The sequence below is a fragment of the Rhinoderma darwinii genome, chromosome 4 (assembly GCF_050947455.1).
Source record: "Rhinoderma darwinii isolate aRhiDar2 chromosome 4, aRhiDar2.hap1, whole genome shotgun sequence".
Taxonomy (NCBI): Eukaryota; Metazoa; Chordata; class Amphibia; order Anura; family Rhinodermatidae; genus Rhinoderma; species Rhinoderma darwinii.
Window position 1 is genome coordinate 264606774 of NC_134690.1, and position 20003 is coordinate 264626776.

Below are 20003 nucleotides of genomic sequence, written 5' to 3' on the forward strand. Positions count from 1 at the left end.
TTGTTCCGCTGACCGGCCTACCTTCTGCTTCTCGACTGGCTGACCTCTTCATCCAACACATCTTTCGCTTGCATGGCTTGCCTCTTCTTATTGTGTCTGATCGGGGGGTTCTGTTTGCCTCTAAATTCTGGAGCGCCCTCTGTAAACTCTTAGATGTGAAGGTGGACTTTTCGTCAGCCTACCTTCCCCAATCCAATGGTCAAGTCGTTGAGAGGATTAACAAAATCATGGAGAATTATCTACAACACTTCATCTCCATGCAGCATGATGACTGGCTACAGTTTCTTCCTTGGGCCGAGTTCTCATAAAACAACCACACAAGTGAGTCTACTGCTTCTACACCGTTCTTCATTGTATACGGCCAACATCTACGAATTCCTCTTCCTGTTTCAGCTAGGTCCCAGGTTCTCGCAGCTGACTCTGCATTCTGGGACTTTCTACAGATCTGGCAGCGAACCCGGTCCTCTATTCTGCTGGCGGTCGACCACATGAAGCAAAAGATACTAGAAGAAGAGAGCCGCCTTGGTATCCTCTGAGTACCAAAGTCTGGCTGTCCTCAAGGAATATCCGTCTAAAGGTACCTTCATACAAGTTTGCCCCAGGGTTCCTCAGACACTTTGAGATCCTACAGCAAATCAACCCTGTCTCCTACAAGCTTCGGCTGCCTCCTACCGTCAGAACTCCTTTCATGTGTCCCTCCTGAAGCCTGTGGTCCTCAACCGCTACACAAAAACGTCTAGCTCTGCAGTTGCTCCCAGCGGTTCTTCCAATGTGTTTGAGGTTAAGGAGATAATGTACTTCAAAAAAGTAGGAGGAAGAACTTTTTATTTGGTGCAATGGAAGGGGTTTGGTCCAGAGGAGAGGTCCTGGGAGCCAGAAGAGAACCTCAATGCCCCTGCCCTCATTAAGAAGTTCCTCTCTAACTCTGGCCCCAAGAAGAGGGGTGTAAGAGGGGGGGATACTGTAGCATCCATGGCCGCGGACCGTCAGGATTACTCACCCCCCGGCGGCCACAGCCATGGATCTGTGAGCGCTGGCCCGCATCTCCACCCCAAGAGACGCCAGCGCTCACTTCCGCTCCGGTCCGCTGTGTCCCGTAGGAATCCCGTAATGGAAATGATTATTAATTAGCCGATGATCACCCTCGACTATAAGAAGGGCCCTGCCCCTTTGCTCATTGCCTGAATGTTACTAGTATTCCCATGTTAGTTTTTGCAAATGGTCCCTTAGTGTTTAACCTTTTCACGTTGTTCCCGTGCCCTGCCACCTGTTTCCTGTATCCCGTGCTGTGTTATTGTTCCTGAGCCTGTCAGTGATTGGAGTCGTGTCCTGCTGCTCTTGCTGTCGTCTGCCACGTCTGGCGCATCCTACTGCACCTGCTGTCATCCGCCACGTCTGGAGCAACCTGGTGCACGCACCTCCATCCGCGCTAAAGCCTCTGCCACTGTCTGGACTATTCAGGTACCCTTGCGCTGGACTTTGTATTGCTGGGGTGCTCTGTTGTTTGGCCAGCTGCCTCCCTGCTATGGCGGTGCGGCCTAGGGGGTCCACAGACCCACAAACCGTGACATACTGTATGGGGCAGCTATGGTGGTATAATACTGTATGTGAGCATTATGCTGTATGGGGCAGCTATAGGAGGCATTATACTGTATGGGGGCATTATACTGTATGTCGCAGCTATGGGTGGCAATATACTGTGGGGGGCAGCTATAGGGGCATTATACTGTGGTTGTCAGCTATGGGGGTCATTATATTGAATGGGGCAGCTATGGGGAGCATTATACTGCGGTGGTCAGCTATGGAGGGCATTATACTGTGTGGAGGGCAGCTATGGCGTGCATTATACTGTGTTGGGGACAGCTATGGTGGGCATTATACTGTGTGGTGGCATTATACTGTGGGAGCAGCTATATGGGGCATTATACTGTGGGGGCATTCATGGGGGTCTGTCGGGCAAGGCTGCTGGGCATAAGCGTGCCCAGGGGTCTGGTGGTATTGGGGAGGGGTAGGGGGGCCCAAGCGGAATTCTTGCACCAGGTCCCATGACCCTTTAGCTACGCCCCCTGGTCCCAGGCAGAGAGCTAGTAGTGCTCTGCCTGGAACTATGGCTCTGGTGTTGCCCCTGACAACACTATCCATATATTGACAGTGATGTCAGGGGCTTCTGAAGCGGAATCTCCAGCCATAGCATCAGCAATGCTCTGGCTGGGGATTCCACTCCTAGAGGGAACCCCAAAGGCGCTACCTACAGGTAGGGGGGCTGTGTGGCACTACCAGGAAGGGTGGCTGTCTGGTACTACCAGGGAGGGGGGCTGTGCGGCACTACCAGGGAGTGGGTCTCTGTGGCACTACCAGGGTGGGGAGCTGTGTGGCACTACCTGGGAGGGGGGGCTGTGTGGCACTACATGGGAGGGGGGCTGTGTGGCACTACCAGGAAGTGGGCTGTGTGACACTACCTGGGAGAGGGGCTGTGTGGCACTACCTGGGAGAGGGGCTGTATGGCACTACTCGGGAGGAGGGCTGTGTGGCACTATCTACAGAGGGCACTAAATTTATGGGGGTACAAACTGGGGGCCTAAATTTTATGAGGGAAAAAAAGTGACGTATTCTGCCATTTTACTGCCGCCGGGAATTCCTTCGCAAAGGGGCCTACTAAGTCTGTGTCGCCCAAGGGCCCACATAAACCCGGATCTTTATTACACTGACAATCTACAGCAGTAAGGTATCCCTCAATTGTTGGTCAGCCGTAGCTGGGGTAGAAGTATTGACAGAAGTGATTATAAGCTGCATAGGTCATTCTCTGACTGCACCAATCTCTGGTTTAACAACAGCTTTGATACCTTTTGTGCTTATTTTAATGTTTTACTGCTTTCAGGATACAAATAAAAGATAAAATGAGCAATATTTTAAATGTTGGCCAGTACACTGACCACTGGTAAGGCCCGAAAGTCAGTTCATCGTGTTCTGATTGTGAGACCCCAGTAGAAACACTTTGAGAAGCCCTGGTCTACACAAGGCTCAGTTCACATCTGCGTTCAGACAATTGGCGACTACCAGCCTCCTTTGTAGGAAACTTGCTTGCTTGCCAGGAGTCCAGGAGATCTCCTCAATGTCAGAGACTCCTGACAGTCCAGGAGTATAATGTGTCCTGTTAGGCTATGTTCACATCTGCATTGGCTCTTCCAGTTTTAACTTATCCGTCAAATTTAACAGAAACGGATGCAAGAACGGATGACAAACTGAAACAAATGGAAGGTAAAGTTTCAGTATTTTCTTTACGTATCTGGCTAATGGAAACTTTACCTTCCGTTCGATTTAGTTTGGCATCTGTTATTAACAGATCTATCTTTTTCTGTATTTGTTTATTTATTTCCTTTTAGTGATCTGCATGTGGAGTAGGAAAAAACTGATCCATTAAATAGAAAAAATAATGGATAAAAACGAAGACATTCCATTAGTATGCATCATGCAATAAATTAAATGTTAAAAAAAAAAGAAAACATTCCTTTCCATCAAGTTGCCATAATTTTGGACTGAAAATATAGTGCAGAAGACTACTCTATGTTATAATACATTATTAATACACTTATTGTTGATATCTGTATCTGTACACAGATGTGAACAGTAAATTTTAATAGGACTGAAATTAAACCTACTAATATATATTTTTTAAAGCCTGAGTATATGCTTTCTGTCACTTAGGTGTCCCTTACCTATTCTTCAACCCTCCGAGCCAGAAGGTCCTGCATGTGTCAGGGACAAGTGGCCTACACTTGGCAAAGTCTGGAAATGCCGATTTGCAGTGTGGACATTTTACTGGTAAAGTGCATCACATTGGGGCTGTATTACTGAAGTGCCTGCACTGATTGTAGCACCTCTCTGAGGTTAAGTACAGTACTACATGTATTGTCCTGTTCTCTGCCTGTGCTTTATACACTGTACTGCTTTCTACCTATGCCAGGACAAGCTGCTCCTTTGGACATCAGTTGAGGATGAGTCCATTTTATTTTTTAAATAGTTCCTATCCTCAACATAAAAAGTGACTCGCCAGCTGCCAGCAGCTCTTTGACTCTTAATTGTAAGAACTTGATCTGTATTGTTATCTGATTATTTTTCATTCATTTTTTTCCAAACCAATTAATAGTTTTCTATAGAGTAATTGTCACAAGTTACAATGGTCGGCACAGAACGAGGGTGGCTTAGTGGTTAGAACTGTTGCTTTGCAGAACTGGAGTCCTGGGTTTGAATTAAACCAAGGACAACATCTGCATAGAGTTTGTATGATCTCCCCGTGTTTGCTTGGGTCTCCTGCCTGTACTACTATTTCCTCCTACACTCCAAAAATATACAGATAGGGAATTTAGTTTATGAGCCTCACTAGGGTAAGTAAAACTAGTACAAATTCTCTGCAGAACTGCGTTAGAGGGCTGACTGTATTGTTTAAAGTGGCCATACACATTATAGAGGATCTGTCACCAGTTTATTAATTCCCTATCTCCTAACTAATCTAATAGAAACAATGATGCTGATAAATACAGTGTAATTCTTTTTCAAAAACGTTTATTAATTGCAAAATTTTGAGCATTTTTCCAAATTTGCTAATGTGGTTCTAATAGCCAAATAGGAGGTGACTTTCTTTTCACTCTGGGCGGTGTAAATTTTTTCTGTTTGACGCTGTCCAATCAGCATACAGCTTTTCCCCTTTCCTGCCCAGCAACACAGTGTGATCATATAGTACACCGCTTCCATTCCCGACTGTGTTTTCAATTGGTGATATCTCCGGTTGTTTCACAGCTGCGATTCTGCGATCTCTTCTTTCATATGCCCCCAGAACCACTGTTCTAGGTGGTCCACAGTCTGAGATATAGATATTTGAAGTGATCCCCCTTCCCACCAGCCTCACTCTCTGACATTGTGTGAAGCAGCTTCATGCTGATAGGACAGTGTCAGAGGCTGTGAGGTACTGTAGCTCCACCTCAGGAGAATTGCTGGTGTTGACACCCACTTGTCTAGTATAGCCTCATTTGCATATTTAGAAAAAAGTTCATAACTTTAAATACTATACTTTTTGGGACACAATTTTCACTCGCATTATCAGTGTGACAGCGCCTATTAGATTAGCTAGGAAATTGTGCATTACTAAACTAGTGACAGATCCTCTTTAAACAGTTATGTCTTCACAATCAACATGCACTCTCAGCCAAACGCATGTTTATGTCAAAGGGGAGAGGCCAAGAAGCTGCTGCCAGACACATCTAACAGCATCTTATCTCCCTTGGTAATAAAAGATTGAGCATGTTGAAATTCAACATGCCGATCCTTCTTTTCCCCGATATCTGCGTTTGGTGGAGAGTCGGATGGTCGCTGTTTGGAAAATAACAAGGCCCTATTTTATACCCACTTTCAAATACCCTATCAGAGAATTCTTAGTTAATAGAGGATCCCCCATTCAGGACCCTCATCTATTAGCCAGAGTAGAGATTGTCTACAAAGAGTGTCTACCGCTCTGAAGGCACCAGCAGAGGAAAAAGCACTCTAAATATTATCAAATGGTGTTTCATATTCACAAAATAGCAGATGTTTAGTGAATAAAGACACTATAGGATGATATTTAGAGAGTTTACTATGCTCTGGCCCGGAATTCCGTTATTTATAGCCCCTGACATCACTGCCCATATATGGTCAGTGATATCAGGGGTTTCTCCAGTAGATGAATCCCCAGTCAGAGCATTGCTGACGATCTTGCTGGGGATTTTGGCATCTTTTTTTTTTTTAATCAGTTCAATTTTATTCAACAAAACTCCACATTATTACAGGTCATTGTACGTTCTCATACAGTGTACAAGCAATTTTCGACAGACCCAATTCTTTACATTTAACCAAACATTCCCTTCCCCCCAACTCCCCCCTGTATCCCCCCCAGCCGATCTCCTCAGTACCACTTTTCCAATCCTCTCCCCTCAGTGGCTCTATACCTGCACTTGTTGCCTTATTGTCATTAGCTCCACAGAAGCATACCCAGATTGATCAATCCACCTAGCCCATTGTTTGTCGAACTTGACCCTGGACCCCCTCTTGGAGTATATCCTATACTCCATCAGAACCTGTGAGTTAAGTGCCCCTATGATTTCTTGTTTTGATGGTGGCTCCGCATCCAGCCAGTGCTTTGCAATTCCTTTCCGAACTTGATACAGTATTTTAGCAATTGCCAACCCTGACATCCTATCTCCCCCCAAATCTCCAACATACCCTAGCAGCATTACTACAGGATCCCATGGGATCTGTACCTCAAACACTCTCCCCACTAGTTCCAATATTTCCGTCCACAGACTCCCCAGCCTCCCGCATGTCCAGAACATATGAAGGATGTCTGCTTTTTCTTCCGGGCACCTAGGGCACTTTACATCCGCTCTTAATCCCATTTGTTTCAGCACCCACGGGGTCCTGTACACCCTATGTATCAGAAACAACTGCGATCTTCGTTGTGCTACATTAATGGACAAGGTACATGTTGCTGCCAATACCGCCTCCCAGTGGTCTGTTGTAATAGGACCCACATCCCTCTCCCATGCAGCTTTCACTGGTGCCATAGGATCTCCCAGATGTTCCACCAACAACCTGCGATAAACCAATGAGATTAATCCTTTTGATGTTACTGCCTTTGCAATATGCTCCAACACCCCCGCGGCATGCATTGTCAGGTCCACACTGGCCGCTTGTGTCTGCACAGCGTGCCGAATCTGCAGGTACTGATAGAACATGCGGGAGTCCAGTTGAAACTCCTCCCTTACTTGCTGAAAAGATTTGAGTATGTCTCCCTCGTACAACTGATTCAACCGTATTATGCCTTGCTGCTCCCACCCCTGCATCCCTTCCAATTTACCCAATTCCCCCAAATAAGCATTTCTCCAGAGCGGTGTATATTTAGTGCACTCCCCTATCCCCAGCAATTGCTTGCACTGCCACCACACCTTATGTATGAGAAGCAGAGTGGGTCTGGTACTCGCCATCTGTTTATATCTGTGCGCTTCCAGTCCTGCCAACGGGTTCTCCCCCCCCCCCAGATATGATAGGATGCGCGCACTGGACCCCCATGTCTCTTCCTGCTCCCACCCCCAGAAATGTTGACATTGGGCAGCTAAATAATACACCCAAGCATTGGGAACAGCCAGGCCCCCCTCCTCCTTTGGCAGCTGTAATTTCTCCAGTTTAATCCTAGGTACCCCCTTCTTCCATACTAGGTCCCTAAAAAGGTTATGCAATCTCCTGAACCAATATTTGGGGATCCATACCGGTGAGTTATGTAGGACATACAACACCTGGGGCATAAGGATCATTTTAATCAAATTTGTCCTACCCAGAGCCGATAGGGGCAACTTATTCCACGCCTCTACTTTGGCTTTTATCTTTGTTAACAGTGGCATTACATTAAGGGACATATAATCCTGTACTTTCGCCGTCACCCTCACCCCCAAATACTTAAACTCCGTAACCACAGGTACCTCCACCTCCTCTTCCCCATTCTGGATATCCCCCGGGTCCATGAGCATTAGGGCCGATTTTGACCAATTAATGAGTAGTCCTGAATATTTCCCAAACCGCTTAATTAGGGCCATCACTAACGGTAATGTGCGTTCGGTATCCGCCATGAATAGCAGCATATCATCTGCGTATAATGCAATTCTTTCCTCCACCCCCCCATATCTCAACCCCTGAATATGTTCATGTTGTCTCACTGCACACGCCAAGGGTTCCACCGCCAACGCAAACAACAATGGGGACAATGGACATCCCTGACGCGTTCCCCGCTCCAGCGCAAACCGATCCGATAACACCCCATTCACCCTTATCTTTGCTGTCGGGGCTACATACAACAATTTTACCCATTTTATATAATTAGGGCCAAATCCCATTTTTTCCAGAACTGACCACAAATAATTCCACTCCACACAATCGAATGCTTTGGCCGCATCTAAGGACATTATGGCTCTCCCCCCACGATTATCCGGCATAACTTGTAGATTCAAGAACAGCCGTCTCAGATTCACCGCCGTCGATTTGGATGGCATAAAACCGGCCTGATCTCCGTGTACCACCCCAGCTACTACTTTAGCTAGTCGAAGCGCCAATACTTTCGCCATGATTTTAATATCCGCCGTCAGCAGTGAAACTGGTCTATAAGAGCCCGGGAGTTGAGGATCCTTCCCCTCTTTAGGCAGAACTACTATAGTCGCTTCATACATTGTTTCTGGAAGCCGCCCCCTATTGAAGCTATCTAAAAGAGTGGCCAGTAACTGCGGCGCAAGCTCCTCCCCATATTCCTTAAAAACTTCCACCGGAAGACCATCCGGCCCCGGCGCCTTTTCACTGGCTAGTATCCCTATAGCCGCCTGTATTTCCTCCAGAGATATTGGCTCCTCCAATGTCCCTCTCTCCTCCCCCCCCAACCTAGGAAATTCTATCTCCCCTATATACTCTTCCAGCTGCTGAGGCGTGTGCTCTGCCCTAGAGGCATACAAATCCGAGTAGAACTGCTGAAACACTTTCAAAATCTGTCCTGTATCAGTCTCCAACTTCCCCCCCTCCCCTTTAATGGTGTGTATGTAATTATTCTCCCTCTGAGCCTGCGCCATCCTTGCCAGTAACCGTCCAGTGGTTTCCCCCTCCTCATAATATTGCCATTTTAAAAACATCCTTTTGTTATCTGCCCTCTCCAACTGATGTTGCTTTAACAACCGCTGCGCCTCCACCCAATGCTTCAATGTGTCTGTTGTGTTATCTATTATATGCAGCCTTTCTGTCTCCTCTACCCTTTCCAACAGCGCTTCTCCTAATTGTCTAGACCGTGTTTTTACTGCTGAAATGTGCTGGATGAACACCCCTCTCAGCCACGCCTTCATCGCGTCCCACAGTATCTCTTGCGGTACCGTTCCTGAGTTGAACTGAAAGTACTCCTTTATGAGGTCTAAAATTTGTTTATTGTCTATCAGCTTTAGCCAAAAGGCATTAAGTTTCCAACACCCTTGCCCCCGCCCTGTCCTCCCCTCCGTCTCTACCTTCATTAACAAAGGAGAATGGTCCGATAACGCTCTTTGCAAGTATTCTATCTGGGCTACAAATGGTACCGCTGCCGGTGAGCACAAGATTAAGTCTATCCTGGATAAAGACTGATATGTGGAAGACGCACAAGAATACTGAAAGCTATTTGGATGTTTATCCCTCCATATGTCCCGCCAACCCATTTCAGCAACCAGATGGCCAAAAGCTGTTACACCTCCCCCTGTCATGCCGAATTTATCCATATTGGTATTCAATACTGCGTTAAAATCCCCCATCACTAGTAACGGCACCTCCGGGTACCTAGCCAGTTCCTCCACCACTTTCTTGATACATCCACTAGAAAACGGAGGGGGGACATACAACACCACCAACACACAATTCGGGATTTTGGCATCTTAATGCTCCTAACGTCACAGTTCATATATATGCCCATGGGGCGACATATCCCACTGTATGCCTATAAATGGGAGATGTTGCTACCTTCTTTTTGGATGTATATGTTAAGACTCCTTTCCAATGTATACCTCTGTCGGAAGCAAAAAAACTAGATGCTCTTACATTAATTGTGATCTGGAGGACCCAACACATCCCTGCATTACACGTACAGCCCACTAATTTAATTGGGCACTGTATAATGCTTCATTTAACCTGTGGTGGCGCTGCAGTAAAATTAAACACTTGCTGCCAGATTCCCCCAAATATTACAGAAATATGCTGGGAGTTTCAGCAGCAGAACACCCAGTCACCTGCTTATCATTGGGGGAACTTTCCAACAGGAAGGAATTATACATAGTGCACAACCTCTTTAACTATGTATAGGATTGTTTTGGGGCTGTTGTTTTCATCAATAATATGTAAGAACCTACCTGACTTATGATGTTCTTCAGGGAGGACGCTGACGGATACATTGTCTGAACTCTTCTGACCAGATGTATCAGTTACAGTCAGTTGCAGGGTATAAACTCCTTCTTGTAAATGGGAAAGCCTCATTGTACCTGGTTGAGGAACCTATAGAAACACCACATGTTAGTAACTGTAGACATTTGTATCCAATTCTTGTAATCACTCCTAGAAAAATGATATGAATTTACGTTATTGGCATTACTGAACAGACACAAAGTTGCTGGGCCTTGTGTACAGTATACAAACAGATAAAAAGGTGTAATTGCTCATAACAACCGACCTGTTCCTAAAGGATCTTGCCTCCCGCCTGAAAGTGCAGATCTCCTCCCTTTAGGGCTCATTCAGACGAGTGTATTCCGCGTCCGTGTGCTGTAAGTTGAAATAACTGACAGAACACGGACCAATGCAAGTCAATAGGGCTATTCAGACATGTCTGATTTTTCACGCAGCGAATGTCCGTTGCGTGAAACTCACTGCATGTCCTATTTTGGTCCATTTTTGTAGACCTTGTCGCCCATAAAAGTCTATGGGTGAGTGAAAAACACAGACAGCAGACGGACGACATCCGTGTGCTGTCCATGTTTCACGCATCAGTTGCTAAAGAAATGCCTAAAAATAAAAAAAGGAAGTGTTGCAGAAGAGAATCACGGGTATAAAAATCGGATGACACACGCAAAGCACACTGATGCGGAATGGGAGGCACACTGATGGCACACGGACATGAAATGCAGGAAATACCGTCCGTTTTTGCGCACGCAAATCGGACACGCTCGTGCGAATGAAGTCTTACTGAAAGCTTTTTTGCAGACCTCAGGGTAAACAATACATGCAGTACTGTTTCTATCTTTTAGAGCAGTATAAACATAAAGTAAAATAATTGTTAGGCCTCTCTCACGAAAGTGTATTTCCTGTCTATATTAGGCCCATATTTAATAGCGCCCTGAATATGGAGATAAAGCTAGTCAATGCCGCCAAGACATATTTTGTACATCTGTTTTTCATTCAGGCATGATCTACTGTCATCTCATTGCATCGAGACTGTATTTTATAAAAAGAAGACAAGGAAGCTTGAAAAAAATGAAGCCTCTTATTCTCATCCATATTCACATCCATACTTAGAGACTCTGTCACCACATTATAAGTGCCCTATCTCCTACATAAGGAGATTGGCGCTATAATGTAGGTGACAGCAGTGGTTTTTATTTAATAAAACGATCTGTTTTCACCACTTTATTAGCGATTTTAGATTTATGCTAATGAGTTGCTTAATGCCCAACTGGGCGTATTTTTACTTTAGACCAAGTGGGCGTTGTACAGAGGAGTGTATGACGCTGACCAATCAGCGTCATGCACTCCTCTCCATTCATTTACTCAGCGCATAGGGATCCTGCTAGATCCTTATGTGCTGTCTTATACTAACACATTAACAATACTGAAGTGTTTAGACAGTGAATAGACATTCCACGGAATGTCTATTCACAATCTTTGCACTTCGTTACTCTGTCTGTGGTAGTTACAACAGAGGAAGCGTGATCTCGTTGTAACCTGTCATTTACAGCGAGATCTCGCAAGATCACGCTTCCTCTGCTGTAACTACCACAGACAGAGTAACGAAGTGCAGAGATTGTGAATAGACATCCCGTGGAATGTCTATTCACTGTCTAAACACTTCAGTATTGTTATGCTGGATTCACACGACCGTGTTACGTCCGTAATGGACGGAACGTATTTCGGCCGCTAATCCCAGATCGAACACACTGTAATCATGTTTTCAGTGCGGGACAGTTGTCCTGCAGCGAAGCAGGGACTCCTAGCATTGTACATAACTATGATGCTAGGAGCCCGGCTCCCTGCAGTGTGTTCGGTCCGGGACTTGCAGCCGAAATACGTTTCGTCCATTACAGTCCATTAAGTTTTCATTGTTAAAAAAAAATCAAACATTTATTTGCGAAAAATGGAATAAGCCTTTCAGCTCACATACATATGACCATAATTTTCTACAAATACATGGTTTCTTCAATGACGGCAAGGCAGCAGAGTACAACATCCCAACATTACTGCTATATTTGACTACTAATGCAATGATCTTACAGTAGAATACCGTATGTGCTTTATACCAGGTTTAATGGGATCAATGCTGTGAGGTGACATGTCTGATACACACACGGAGGCATAAGAAAAAAGGGGAAAATGGGGCAACATCTTTAATAAACATTACAAACATATTTAAATTTTAGAAAAATGGGCCTTTATGGCCAAGTTAATAAAATCCTGATAATCCGGTTAGGGGGCTGTCTGGTTAGTATTCCTAGACAACTTTTAAAATGTTCCACTGTTTTTATAGCATCTGTGCTTTCCTTAAACTTCCACCAAATCAATAATAAAAACAACATAAACCAACAATTTTGAGTATGGCTGGTTGTAATTATTTCATTGGTGATGAAACTGGATAAATAATGGAAATATTAAAGCAGCAATTGTGACAGATTAGATGATCAGATATTGCCGCTATTTGTACAAGGTCTAGCGGCTATGTTTCTACCAACACATGACCCTATCATCTGCCATCTGTTCTTCTTAACGGGCGTCTGTTAATGTATCACTACGTATACTTTTGTGTATTCACCAAACATTTACCAGGCAAATCTGTTCTAAATCATTTCATTTTGCTACAGTTTTCATAAATGTGCCTAGGATTAGGTCTCTTTTATATTACAATTGCTATACATTTCCCATAGCATAAAGTGTTTTCCGATGCTACTGTATACCACCAGTTATTAGGCTGGGTTCACACGTGGCGGAATTTCACTTAAATTCCGCTGCGGACACTCCGCAGCGTTAATCCGCAGCGGTGCCGTTTGTCCATTGACTTACACTTTAATTTAGCAGTGTTCGTTTAGACGAGGCGTAAAATTCCGCTGCGGAGCATAGGCTGCGGAGCGGAATTTGGTGTCCGCAGCATGCTCTGTCTGTTGCGGAGCAGTGGCGGACTCATGGCGGAATTTCTCCATTGACTTCAATGGAGAGTCAAAATTCCGCAATGAAGTCCGCAGATATTATGTGTGCTGCGGAGCGTATTGGTTTTACTACCATGACATTTCTTCATTCTGGCTGGACCTATGTATTTCTAGGTCTACAGCCAGAATGAGGAAGTCAATGGGGCTCCCGTAATGACGGGAGCGTTGCTAGGAGACGTCTGTAAATAGTCACTGTCCAGGGTGCTGAAAGAGTTAAGCGATCGGCAGTAACTGTTTCTGCACCCGGGACAGTGACTACCGATCTCAATATACATGTATCTGTAAAAAAACATAATAAGTTCATACTTACCGAGAACTCCCTGCGTCTGTCTCCAGTCCGGCCTCCCAGGATGACGTTTCAGTCTAAGTGACGGCTGCAGCCAATCACAGGCCAAGCACAGGCTGCAGCGGTCACATGGACTGGCGCGTCATCCAGGGAGGTCGGGCTGGATGCCGAAAGAGGGACGCGTCACCAAGACAACGGCCGGTAAGTATGAAAATCGTTTACTTTCACTAGGGAAAGTGCTGTCCCTTCTCTCTATCCTGCACTGATAGGGAGAAGGGAAGCACTTTTACCGCAGTCCGCAGCAGCTAGTCCGCATCAATGTACTGCACATTTTGTGCAGATCCGCAGCAGAATCTGCAACGCAGATTCTGTGCGGCATTGATGCGGACAGTTGCGGAGGAAATCCGCCACGTGTGGTCATGCCCTAAAGCTCTGGATACCTTATGGGTGAGGTCACACGTGGCGTAAATTTCCGTAGCAGAAAAATCTGCTGCGGAAATTTACACCTTGTATTCTTATGGGTTAAAACAAAATCTGCAACATATAAATGGTTTAAATTTCTGCGTAGAATTTTTCCGTTGCAGAATGCTATCCGCACATGCGCTGGTGCCTCTACCACCTTGGGGTACTACGGTACCTCTACCACTTGCCAGGACGGTTCCACCAGTCACTGCTAGTCAGAATTTATGTGTAGTTTATACACCGCTCACTTCTGGGACCCACTTCTCTTAGAAATACGGGTATCCCCTGAAGGCTGTTTGGCAGTCCCATCCAACCGAGAAGGGGTGGAGATGCATACGTGTAAGCTAGTCACTGGCTTGGCTATCTCCGTAACTCCCATAGGCTTTAGTGGAAAGTGCCCTGCGAATGCGTGGCCATCTCTCCTATGGTATATGTGGCTGCTATAAGGAGTCACGTGGTTCAGGTTCCAGAGGTGGGATAGAGGCCCCCACCAATTATTTTGCACAGGGGCCTCCGCTAACCTTAATCCAGCCCTGCAGGCTGTGTCTGGGGTGATTTTTTTCTTCCCTGACAAGTAGTCTGACTGCGGCCAGATGTTAGCTGAAAGTCTATAGTAAAATATAAAATGCACTACAAACAACGCTTCTTTTTTTGTTTGCGCTGTTTTTATGGCCTTTAGGCACATTTTTTGGGTCAGTGACGTTTCTTTTTTGTTTTTTTTAAAGGCAGAATGCTCTGGGTATGGGGTATTAACTGGTGTTTTTTTCTCATATGCTTCTCTGAATAGAAAAAACAATGAGTTCCTTTTTTTTTTCTCCTGGGAGTTCTACCAAATGAAACCTAGTAGGGGATCTGCTCACAGGTATCCTTTAACCATTTTGTGACCAAGGCCTTCAATGCCTAAATGTCTACTACAAAATATTCACCTTTTGGAATAACACATTTTATTTATTTTTTTACTTTACCTTTTTTTTTTCTTGAAGTGCAAATGAAACCAAAACAGAACCAATGGGGGAGATTACTATGATAAATGTGGCAGAAGAAAATACTGGCGTACATGCCTTGCACAACATTTATTATGTGTTTTAGACACTTTTTGAGCCTAACTGGACAGTTTTGAAAAGCGTCTAGAGAAGAAGCATGGATTAACGGAAAGGGGGCATATCATAAATGTGCCAAAGTGCAACAAGAGGTGGAGTAAGGAAGAGAAAAGTCTCTAAGGCTCTATTTACATCTGTGTCACAGGCTCCATTAGGGGCCTACGTCGCAGATATGGCAGGGTTTACCGGAGAAATATAGCGTAGCATGCTGCGCTATTGTGTCCGGTAAAATCACGGACACCCAGACGGAAAGCTGACGGAACCTATTAAAGTCAATAGGTTCCGTCGGCAACTGTTGGCTCCGATATTCCCTTCTACTCCTCTGACGGAGCAGAACAACGGAACAGCACAACGTAGGTGTGAACCCAGCCCAAGATGTGCCCAATCTATCATACATAATGAACTACGGTGATCAGTTTGGTGAGTCTGCCTGCCTCGTCTATATTGAAGTTGTCTAAGTTTAAGGCCTAGTTCACACTGAGTTTTTTTCATGCGGAAATCGCATCGGAATTGGCGCCTAAAAACTGAGGGGGAAAAAGCGGCATGTCTGCTCTTACAGCTGATCGGTGGGGGTCCAGGTGTCGGACCCCCACCGATCATATATTGATGACCTATCCTGTGGATAGGTCATTAGTATGAAAAAACGCCCCATGCCCAGACAACCCCTTTAATGTTTTTAGCTGAATTTCCCATTAATGTTAAAATCACAAACAACGTTTAGGTGCCTTTTTCACAGTTTTTCAATCTAAAAATGCTGCAGCCAGATGTTTGCTGTAAGTTTAGATGCACATATGAATATCTCTACACACATAGCATTTTGGGTTGCATTTTTGTGACCAATAGCGTCTTTTCAAAACACAGCATGCCCCGAGTATTACTTTTCTCCATGGAATTCAAAAGGTTTTTGTTTAATCTACCTTTTAAAAGCCTCAAAAAACACAAGTACAAGTAGACATCATGTAAAAATTGTCAGATATGTATGGATGTGCATATATTTTCAGTGTCTGTACATGCACCAATGACCAAAATGATAGCCTATCCATCCCTAATGTGCACAATTATTTTGGTTCAGAAGAATTTATGCTACAATAGTACGTTCAAATACTATATTTGGACTGCTCATGTTTTCCAAGGCAAAGCAATATCTCATAACATATAGACGATGTTTCCAGGTAGAGCATAAGGAACCATTGTTGCAAATCCGCTCTGCTCTTTATGGTTCATTGGTCTTGTACATTTTCATCTGTAGCGTCTTTGTTCGCATGTCTAATTCAATGGAAATTGGATATTTTGATGGCTATATATTTCCCAGTTACTGCTGAACATAGATTTAAACAATGTTTGCAGACACTAGCAAACAGGAATATACTTAAATATAAGAATAGGTATAGCTAAAAAGAAGGCAGGCTGTTATCCATTTAGAAATAAAACAGAGTACAATGTGCATTCAAATGCCAATTAGGTGTGACAACTGCTATGTGCACTGTAATGAATGCCAATAGTGGTTGTCGCTATGATAAAATCGGAGTTTCGCAAACCTATAATTTGATGTTGTAACTAGAGATGAGCGAATTTATTTTTTACAAATCAAATTTGTTACAAATTTCAGAGAATCTAAACTTTTAGCTTTCGTCCAGCACGAATTGCTCAAAACGGCGACCGCCATTTTACAGATTAGAAGACAATTAGTCAGAGAAGCAAGATCACATGACCTCGGGAGGTGGCCCGGTGGGCTTCCCCATTATTCCTTGCAAGTAGACCTCCCTTTAGCACAGCCAATTATGGGGGGTAAAGGTGTGAGTGACTCAGTGGATGACAGTCATATGAGTACTAGCCACTATAAACAGCCCAACCAGGAAATGCAGTTTTGTGGGATACCGAGAGGACGTCAGACAGATATTGAGAGATAGTAAAACACAGAATGCAGAAGGATAGTGGATTAGTGTCAGTGAGTGTGTTTTCATAGTGGGGAGAAGAGAATAGATAGTTAGATTTACAATAATTTCATAGAGATTTCGATTTTTGAGGGAGATAAGAGTCAGTCAGTGTCAGTGTGGTAGTTAGGCAGGCACAGGCAGCCATTGCTGTGAGTGAGCGCTGCTGCAGCTATACAGTTCTTACATTAATTTGTAAATCACCCATCCTTATCATATCATTCACAAATTTTCTTAATCCTGGTGTTGATACCATGCCCCTGCCTTCTGAAAAAGATGTCACGGATGTGACGTCACCTCATTGTTTTGCATATATCTAATAGTGCCAAAAATAATCGCCATATTGTGTTTTGTCAAGGATTTATACAGCTCTATTAAACTTCAGTCTGTGTCCGAGTGTAATTTTTATTTTAAATACATAGATTTAAATTTAATTTGTGGTGCTGACAGCATGCCGCTGCTAGAAGATACAGATTTCACGGAAGTGACGTCACTCTTTGTTTTGCATATACCTAATTGCTAATAGTAGCACACCCAAAATTGGCATATTATTCTGCGTCAAGCAGTTATACAGTGCCCGTGTTCAACGACAATATATTTCAAATAAATAGACTAAAAAGCCATTGATTCGTCACTCTCCAGGACGATCAAGAAACAACACGATGTGGGCAGGCATACTAAGTTTATGCGTTCTCTACAGGGGGGGCTGTATGGTGCTATCTACAGAGGGGGCTGTATGGCGCTATCTACAGAGGGGGCTGTATGGTGCTATCTACAGAGGGAGCTGTATGGCGTTATCTACAGGGGGGGACTCTGTATGGCGTTCTCTACAGTGGGGGCTGTATGGTGCTAACGCCATACAGAGACCCCCTGTAGATAACACCATACAGAGACCCCCTGTAGATAACGCCATACAGAGTCCCCTGTAGATAATGCCATACATCCCCCCTGTAGATAATGCCATACAGAACCCCCCTGTAGGTAACGCCATACAGAACCCCCCTGTAGGTAACGCTATACAGCCCCCCCTGTAGGTAACGCTATACAGCCCCCCCTGTAGGTAACGCTATACAGCCCCCCCTGTAGGTAACGCTATACAGCCCCCCCCCTGTAGGTAACTCCATAAAGCCCCCCCTGTAACGCCATAGAGAGCCCCCCCCTTTAGGTAACGCCATACAGCACCCCCCGTAGGTAACGCCATAAAGCCCCCCCCCATGTAGGTAACGCCGTACAGCCACAACCCCCCAAAAAAATCCGACGTACAGTGTGTCCTACAAAAGACATGTATCCCCTATCCACAGGATAGGGGATACATGTGTGATCGCTGGCAGCGGTAGGGAGAACGGGGGACTGAAAGTCCCCCGAAGTTCTCCATGACTAATCTCTGACTTTCGGAGTCTGCGCAGCTCAATAAAAATGAAAGGAGCGCTGGTCACGCAAGCGCACAAGCACGACCGGCGCTCCTTTAATTTCTACGGAGGTGCCAACACAGACCCCGGAAGTCCGAGGTTTGTGATGGAGAACTTCAGGAGACTTTTGGTCCCCCGTTTTCCTTATCGCTGCCAGCGATCACACATGTATCCCCTATTCACAGGATAGGGGATACATGTCTTATGTAGGAACAACCCGTTTAATGGCAGAGCGGGGAGATACCTCCCTGCTCTGCCGTAGTGTTCAGTGGCATCGCGCTGTAGCAGCCATAGCGGCTGCTAGCGGAGCCTCCAGCCATGGTGGGGGTCCGTGCCGGCGGGCGACATGGGCCCACTCATGCCGCAGGCCTCGTAGCAGCCGCTACGGCTGCTAAGGCGGTAGTTACGCCACTGGTGCAGTGGTATGTAAAACAGGCTGTTTGTTACAACTGGCTACCATCTGTTTACCCATAACCATATACGTTGCTGTCATTTTGACATTACTAATGCTGTCTTGGGATTAAAGAACTTAAAAGGGGTTAAATACAGTCCTAGATTACCTTAGAGTTTCATAGACGACTTTTCAGGTTAATCAGGTCACCTTCCATTCGTGACAAATTCAACCGAATCGGACCAAACAAAATTCGGGAACTTCGCTTATGCCTACTTCTAACACAGGTCAAGATAACTATCCTGTATATTGTCACAGATACCAATTGGGAATCCTCTGAACAGCCAAAATACCCAAAACACTGCAGCTTACCAGGGTCATTCCATTATTTTTACTATATATACAGTATATTTACGGGAAGGTGCCCAGGCCGTAGAAACCTTCCGGAAAAAATAGGACATGTCCTATTTTTTTATTTTACGGACCATGCTGCCATACTTTATAATGGGAGCACGTTTCACAAATGCGGATGACTGTCCGCGGCCGGCCGTGCCTGTAATCACGGATACGGTTGTGTGCATGGGGCCTAAGACAATGTATCATACACTGGAGTAGATTTAGAATAACACTGCCTAACAGAAAAACTGGCTTTATAGCTCATAGCAACCAATTAGAGATCAGATTATATTTCTTAAACTGAGCTCTGATTGGTTGCTTCAAGGCCAGATGACAAATGAGGCTCAATGTGTGAGACTAAAGTGTTAGACATGCCCAAATTAAATTCGAATCATACCTTCATGTCTACTAAAGGGTCCCCTTGAAGCAGAGTCCACTCATATCGAATAATGGCATGGTCATCACTGCTCTCACGTCCATCCAGTACAACCCAATCTACAGGCAGTTGAAGTACCACGTCTTGTCCTGCATTGCTATATGGTGGTTTGTCAGTATCTGGAAGAGGAATATTCATCTTTGAAATCAGATATGTTAATATTGTTTGACATATAGGCAGACATTTTCCAAGTTAGGAGTGTAGGTGTCAATATTTACCCAGTGGGTAATAAATCTCCTTTACTACTAATTCGGTACTCCTTCACTACCTTTTATGTATTTAAGGCTTCGTTCACATCTGCGTCAGGGCTCCGTTCTGGCGTTCCGTCTGAGCTTCCCGTCAGAACGGTACCCTGACTGACACAAAAGGAAGCCATAGGTTTCTGTTTGCATCACCATTGATTGCAATGGTGATGGATCCGGTGCAAATGGTTTCCGTTTGTCTCAATTGTGCAAGGGTTCCGTTGTTTTGACGGAAGCAATACCATAGTCAAGTAAGCTATTCATTCCGTCAAAACGACAGGTCACTTGCACAACTGGGATAAATGGAAACCATTTGCACCGGATCCGTCAACATTGAAATCAATGGTGATGCAAACACAAACCT

At 44.9% G+C, this 20003-nt stretch overlaps 1 protein-coding gene across 2 annotated transcripts in view; it reads right to left on the bottom strand.

The window, feature by feature from the left end:
- LRP11 (LDL receptor related protein 11) overlaps window positions 1-20003 on the bottom strand; it is an 83795-nt gene that overhangs the window by 56837 nt on the left and 6955 nt on the right. For both annotated transcript variants that reach the window (XM_075862439.1, XM_075862437.1), the window contains exons 2-3: window positions 19359-19516; window positions 9930-10071 (exon numbers count right to left, since the gene is read on the bottom strand). In XM_075862439.1, the coding sequence (XP_075718554.1) occupies window positions 9930-10071; window positions 19359-19516 (300 nt within the window). The remainder of the gene's footprint in view (window positions 1-9929; window positions 10072-19358; window positions 19517-20003) is intronic.